The sequence below is a fragment of the Pipra filicauda genome, unplaced genomic scaffold (genome assembly GCF_003945595.2).
Source record: "Pipra filicauda isolate LSUMZ 115617 unplaced genomic scaffold, ASM394559v2 scaffold734_size124207_pilon, whole genome shotgun sequence".
NCBI classification, from domain to species: domain Eukaryota; kingdom Metazoa; phylum Chordata; class Aves; order Passeriformes; family Pipridae; genus Pipra; species Pipra filicauda.
The window spans coordinates 65,580-72,233 of record NW_024104903.1 but is presented as its reverse complement, the minus strand read 5'-3'; the positions used below and the strand labels follow the sequence as shown (position 1 = coordinate 72,233).

At 48.6% G+C, this 6,654-nt stretch overlaps 1 protein-coding gene across 1 annotated transcript; it reads right to left on the bottom strand.

Moving 5' to 3' along the window:
- Nucleotides 1–735: 735 nt before the first annotated feature.
- On the bottom strand, nt 736–6,088 carry LOC113990978 (lymphocyte antigen 6E-like). Its single transcript, XM_027726909.2, has 3 exons — nt 5,887–6,088; nt 1,924–2,043; nt 736–1,333 (listed from the first exon to the last, which is right to left on the bottom strand). The coding sequence occupies exons 1-3, from the start codon at nt 5,942–5,944 to the stop codon at nt 1,125–1,127; spliced, it is 387 nt and encodes a 128-aa protein (XP_027582710.1). The 5' UTR covers nt 5,945–6,088; the 3' UTR covers nt 736–1,124.
- Nucleotides 6,089–6,654: the final 566 nt, after the last annotated feature.

The window sequence follows — 6,654 nt, the reverse complement described above, 5'->3', positions numbered from 1 at the left end:
AAACCAGCTGGGTCAGCTGCAGCCAACTAATTATCCTGGGAGATCTTCCTTGGAGTGATCCCTGGGAAGAGCTGCCTCGGGAGAAAGCAACTCATCCTCCCCTGGCTCCCTTTGGAAGGGTTTGAGTGAGGAAATCTCTCATTCCCAAGATTATCCACAGGGAAGAGCAGGGCAGGGTGATGAATCCCTTCCATTTTACCCACGCTGGGACACCTGACTGGCAAACCTAAAAGATTCATTTTCCAAATTCATATTTTGTCGCAGATGAGGCTGGAATTTCCAGACTCCAGCGGACACACATCTGGCTTTCCTGCCTTTAAGCACCATGCAAGATGCTTTTCTCCCCTTTCAGGATAATCCTTAATGCCTATAAAGCAATTTCCACTGGAAGATCTTCCATCAGTTTAAAGAAAACTTAATGCTCGAGGTCCCTTCCTGTGGAGTCCTGCCCTGTCCCCTCTGTTTGCTGGGGAGCCCAACTTCTCTTTGGGCAGCTGACCCACAAGAGGAACTGAAAACAAGTTAAATAGAGTTTATTCTGAAACAGAGTCACAAAAATGACATTTCTGCCAATGCAGAAAAATAAAATCTGGGGAGAGGCTTCCTGAAGTGAATGCAAAGCAATTTGAGCATATTCCAGCATTATTCCCTTCCACTTGCAGCCTCCACTTTTATTCCTGCTGCCATGGATGCATCCAGCAGCTCCTCCCCACGTCCCACACCACGCAGCCACGCAGAGGATAAAATAACACTTTATTGTGCCCAGTTGCTGCTTAACAACTCTGATATTAAAGGGCTTCCTCGGAGCAAAATTATGCGGGGCAAAAAGTGGTATAAAGAGAAAAAAACGGCACGAGGGACAAAACGAAGGGGAAAAAATGCACTGATTTAGAAATGTCAATAACAGGAGAGATGGTGCCCGTGGTGGGCTCCACATCACTCCTTTCTCTTCCAAAAATATCCTTTTGAGGTAGGGCAGTGCCCTTGGGCTTTGTCATCGGAGCAAAAGCGCTTCCTGACGGGATGTGACCTCCCGGGCGGGGGAAGCAGGGCCGCATTCCCACCCTGCAGGTGCCACCTCGAGCCCTGACTGTGCAAGGTCTCATTTCCCCCCGGGAAAGCCTTTAAAAGCCCATGCTGAGGATGCAGGCCAGGCTGGCCAGGAGGCCCAGAGCGATGATGGTGGCACTGGTTTTCACGCTGCTGGCGCCGCTGATGTTGCACAGGGAGGTCTCGCAGCAGCTGGTGGCCACCCCGGCTATGCCGATGTTGAGGTCGATTGTCGGGCAATATGCAGAACACTTCTTGGTGATGCGCTGGTTCTTGTCACTGCCTGGGGTGGGAGGGACAGAAAACAGCAGGAAAAGTCAGGATTTTTATCTCATATATTTTTTTTAGGCCTCAATGATCACCTGGATGTGCAATATCCGGTAGTAGATCCCAGGCTACTCCCACTTGCTACTGTTGGTTTCCCTTCTGGCTGCACCATTATTTGTGTATATTGTGACCTCTGGAGACCAACTCCAGCCCTCACAACCCTTCTGGTGGTTTCAGGGCCAGCTGAGAGCAACTTAGGGCAAGAATTTTTGGGGTTTAACGCATTTGTGAAGTGCAATCTTGAGACAGCATCAGCGTGCCTGGCCCTTTCTAATTCCACCACCTCTTGAGCGCCTACTTGACCTTGGAGTTGAGAGAAGGAGTTTGTGGAGGGAAATTCTTTCTATTCCAATGTCTCCCTTTCCCAGGAGTGTTTAATCAGTGCAGCTACAGAGATAATCTCTGAGTTCTGCAAGATTTGCTCTCCGTGTGCTACGATCCTCATTAATTCTTCCACCACACCTCCTGGTGGGAGCAGGCTCTGCAATCAGCCTCCCCTGATCCCCATCTCGCCATCAGAGCCTTGGAAAAGCTCTCCCCACTTACCCATTCCCGTGGTGGAATAGGTGGTCAGACAGTACTTCTCGTTGTCAGAGCATTTGGTGGTGCCGAGACAGTGGATGTTGGAAGTCGCGTCTTTGCACGAGAAACAGGTCAAGGAGGAAGCTACCAAAAAAAGCACAGAACACCCATCAATCACCTCCAGAAACATCCCCAGGAGCACAAAACTGGTGGTGGATGGAGGATCTGTCAAGCCCAGCGGCCACAACTTGACAACCACCTCCATGTGTTAAACTTGGCCCCAGGAGCCCAGTTAGTTTAAGCTCAAATTCCCACCACAGATGTGCTTTGCTCCTTTAGGAACCCTCAGGGATCTTCCTGCTGGATATTTAGTTGACTCTGCCTTGAATCCATTTAGATGTGTGGCATCTCCACTGTGCTGTTGGAAAGAGCACCCTGATCTACTGTCACTTCCAGTGTGAAGCTCTTGGGATCCCTTTCCAGCCTGGCTCCTTCAAGCCTTGGTTGGTGGACAATAGTTCTTGGATGGAGACACTGGACCAGAGAATCTGTGGCTGCTCCATCCCTGGAAGTGTTCAAGGCAAGGCTGGATAAGGCTTGGAGTAACCTGGTCTAGTGGAAGTTGTCCCTGCCCATGGCATGGGGTTGGAACTGGATGATCTTTAAGATTCCTTCAAACCCAAACCATCCCATGATTTTTCTGGTTCATTTTCAGAGCTCTCCTGTGTCAGGAGGAAAATCTTGGACCTACAGAAGACAGGGCTGAGCAAATCACCCCCTGGGCTGCAGCAGATTCCTTTTTACAGCCATCCATGGGTATTAACATCCTCTCTCCACAAAATGTGCACATCTGGAACACTCTGCATCTGCCAAGCGCTGTGCTGACGGGAATGAATGCAAACAGCTTGCACTCACTGAGGCTAAAACAGCCATTCATGGCAAAGAGATCCTTGGGGAAGGTTTTTTTGCATGATAAGAGGAATTTCCTCCTCATCTCTTTATCTGGCACAAACACTCCTGACAGCAATGTCACCCTCTGGGGATTAGACTCATCCTCATGTCCAGAATATCTCTTTCTACGGCCCGTTAATACCCATTTAATTCTTGGAGCAGCACTGGCCTTTAGCTTTGCCTTCCTTTCCCTTCATCTTCCTTGCTCTTCTTCCCCCTTGCCCTTCATTTTCCTTGCTCCTCTTCTCCCCTTTAGCTTTGCCTTCCTTTCCCTTCATCTTCCGTGCTCTTCTTCCCTCTTGTCCTTCTTCTCTTTTTCTCCCCTTTATCTTTACCTTCCTTGCCCTTCATCTTCCTTGCTCTTCCTCTCCCCTGCCCAAGCTCATCAACACCTTTGTCCGCAGTGTCCCAACCTCATCCCTGCCCTTGTGTGACCTTAAGACAAGTTCATGTGGCCCAAACAGGCTCAGCCCTGGCTCCAACTCAGTCCATGACCCCGGGATCAGTGGTTTCCATAGGAAATGCCTTTTAGGTCACTATTCATCCTCTACCTCGGTGGAAGCTGCCTTCTTCTCCCACTCCAACTCAGCCCCTTCTCCCTTTTCGTGGCCTCCCAGTGCTGACCTTCCTTTTCCTTTCATGGCCCATAGTCCTCCCATTCCCTGTTCTGTTATATCCCACTAAATGTCCATGAGCAGAGGCCACAGAGGACAGAGAGGCCATAAAACTGGGCTGGCAGTGCCTCAGATCCCGTCACCCTCCATTGCCATGGTTGTTTCAAACCCCTCACCCTTGGCACCCTCGGCTCTCTTTGACTTCACACCAAAACTGCTGCAATTTCCTTCCTACCTCAGTCATTTCCATCTCCACAACCTCACCAGTTCTCCCACTTGGCTCTTGCCTTCAGTATTGTCCTGACCCTGATGGATAAATTTATTTGTTCGAGTCTGAGACCCTCCTTAGGACCATCTGTGTGAGAAATGTGTGGCTCCACTCTCTTTTCTCGTGCAAATCCCATCCAGGGATGTTTCTGCTCCACCCCACTGGGAACCACCCTTTCCTCCCAGAAACGCACTAAAGCTGAATCCCCAAACTGGATTTTCCAGACACATAGCCTGGCTTAATCCTTAATAATACAGCTTCTTTAATCCAAGCCCATCCCCAGAATAATTTCCTGAATTAATGCAGTGGAGCTTGTCATGTGCCCAAATCCTATTTCATCCCATCCTCCCAAAGCTGGAGTCTTCATTTCAGAGTCCAGTTGCCCTGGGAGCCTTTCATCACCTTTTCCAACCTCTGACTCTCCTCAGGAGATTTCTTACTCACCATTCCCTAGAGGACTCTGGAAGCAGATGGAATCCTAAATGGCAGCTCAATTAAGACCCTGAACTCAGGGAGGACAATTTTGGTCATTCTACTGAAAAAACATTTCTAATTTTATTTAATCTCTTCAGGCATCTGAGGGCTGAGAAGGAAAGGAAAACTATTTCTTTCAGTGCCCTACTCAAGGTGTAAACCTGGAGTTAAACCAGGCTGGCCTAAGCTGGTTTACCTCAAATAAAATCAGTGTATTTTGCACTGGATGTCTCCTACCTGCACCCACCAGGACCTCTGCTCTGACTGAAGGGGAACATTCCCCGAGGAAAATGTTCTCGTGGATGATTCCAGCCACACACATAAACCTCTTACATGTGTGAAGCATTAGGAAGTGCAGGGATCGACACTGGTTTCAGGATTAATTGGAAGAGGAACCAACCTTGGATTGCACAGCAAAGTGGGGTAATTTCCACTGATCTTTTTAAGAAGTGTGATTACAGTTGATAAGATCCTTTTCTTGTCCTTAAGGTTCTCAACTTGAGCACAACGATTTAGCACATACCAAGTTTAAAGCCTGTGATAAGTATTCCTGTGATAAGAATATTTACAGAGCTGAAGGGCTCTGCTAGACCAGGAGCAGAATGGGTGGTAGTTTGCAGGTCAAATGCTACAGCAGAGGCTGAGAAAAATTCAGTTTGTAATAAGGCAAAAAAACCCTGAGCTGAGGGAATCAACTATTCCCCTAAAATAGAGGGATATTCAGGGCAGCACCTTCCCTTCCTTGCTTGACCCAAAGCCCAACCTTGGGGGTTCCCAGAGGCACAGGCAGAACCCAGCCAGGAGAACTGAAATGCAGGTTCCCAGTGCTCTCCCCCCAGAAAAACTCCAGACACTTCTCAGAACGAAAATGGGACTCTGCATCTCCATCCCAGACCTGGGATCAACCACACTGGGAATTACAGAACCGCTGGGGCTGGAAAAGACCTCAAAGGTCATCGGGTCCAACATTACCCCAGCACTGCCACGTTCACCACTAAACCACGTTCCTGAGCACCACATCGACATGTTTTTTGAGCACTTCCATGGGCAGTGATTCCACCACTTCTCTGGATGGTGATTCCACCCCTTCCCTGTTCCCATGCTTGAGCACCCTTTCAGTGATGGCATTTTTCCTGATGGGTTAATGGTCAGTCTTGACGATCTGAGAGGTCATTTCCAACCTTAATGATCATTTCCAGCCTTGCTGCACTTCAAAGCAACGAGAGATGGGAGCCAGAACTGCCTCTCCTCTTGTGGTCTGACCATCTCTAGCGATTTAGGTAATGATGGTTTGTAATTGCAACCAATAAACAAGTGAAAAAAATTCATAATGATCGGGCTGTGGTGAGTCCTGGGTCAAACCTGCAGCTTTAGTGCCCAGCTCTGTGTATCCCTCAACTAACCCCCTTCCCATGGAGCTGCACCGAGGGCTCTCAACCACTCCGAGGGCTGGGCTGGGTCTTCATGAGTCGTCTGAGGTGGGTGTCTCATCCCCCATTTCGCCTCCTTGTCCACCCACCTTCTGGTGGGAACACGTCCCCTGGCTTCTTATCCCAAGGACTGGAATATTTTCTGGACCTCAGTGACCCTCCTGCAAAATCCTCTTATCATCCCACCACATCAAAGCCAAAGTTTTGGGAGGGTCTCCTCCCCAAGCAAAGCAAACCCTTGGAGACTCACCCCTGTCCGTGCACAGGGCGAGGACGAGCGCGGCGAGGAGGAGGAGAGGAGCCTTCATCCTTTCCAGGTTCTTGCCAGCTCCCAAAATAAGCAGGACTCGGTCAGGGCAGGTTTTATACCTCTGGAGTGTTTGCTTTGATCTCGAGATAATAACCACGGGGTTGCTGTGTCAGAGGAGGGATAATTGGGAGCAACGTGTCGGGGCTTGCGTGTCCAAGGACTCTTTGTTGGAAGTCTAAGAGGGGGTGTGTTCTCCCCCCCAACTTCTTTTCCTCCTCGTTTCACAACTCAACTGCTTCATCCTGTGTGAACTCTGAGACAGTTTCTAATTTTGGGGAAGTGGAGGAAAAGCAAAGGACACAAAAAAACCAAAACAACGAGGAGAGAAAGGTTCTCCTTTCTGGGCCTCCCAGGGCTGAATCCCTTTAAAGATCCCTCTAAATCCAACCCCCTGGCATGGGTTGGATTTAAATTTCAAATGGAATTTGGGATTGAAGCTTCTACAAAATGTCTCCCAGGACTGGCAACAGCACTAGAGCAGCAGAGCAGAATCCTTCCACTGCCTTTCATAGGGGACCAGGCATAGTTTTCTGTCTCTTTTTTAAGGCAGCAGTTCAAAAAATCACAAATGTTTCTGCTAAAAAAAAAAAAAAAAAAAAAAAAAAGTGAATATTTTATATGAGAAGAAAATGTTATCTTGTTACAAAATAAATTCCACTGGGCAATGAAAACGACCCCTTAAATTAAAAACCAGACATGACACCCACT

Excerpts from the sequence above, each read along its gene's own strand:
- LOC113990978 (XM_027726909.2), bottom strand. The coding sequence starts at position 5,944 with ATGAAGGCTCCTCTCCTCCTCCTCGCCGCGCTCGTCCTCGCCCTGTGC. Across the intron at positions 2,044-5,886 it reads CGCCCTGTGCACGGACAGGG|CTTCCTCCTTGACCTGTTTC; the intron begins GTGAGTCTCCAA and ends TTTTTTTGGTAG. Across the intron at positions 1,334-1,923 it reads CTATTCCACCACGGGAATGG|GCAGTGACAAGAACCAGCGC; the intron begins GTAAGTGGGGAG and ends CTCCCACCCCAG.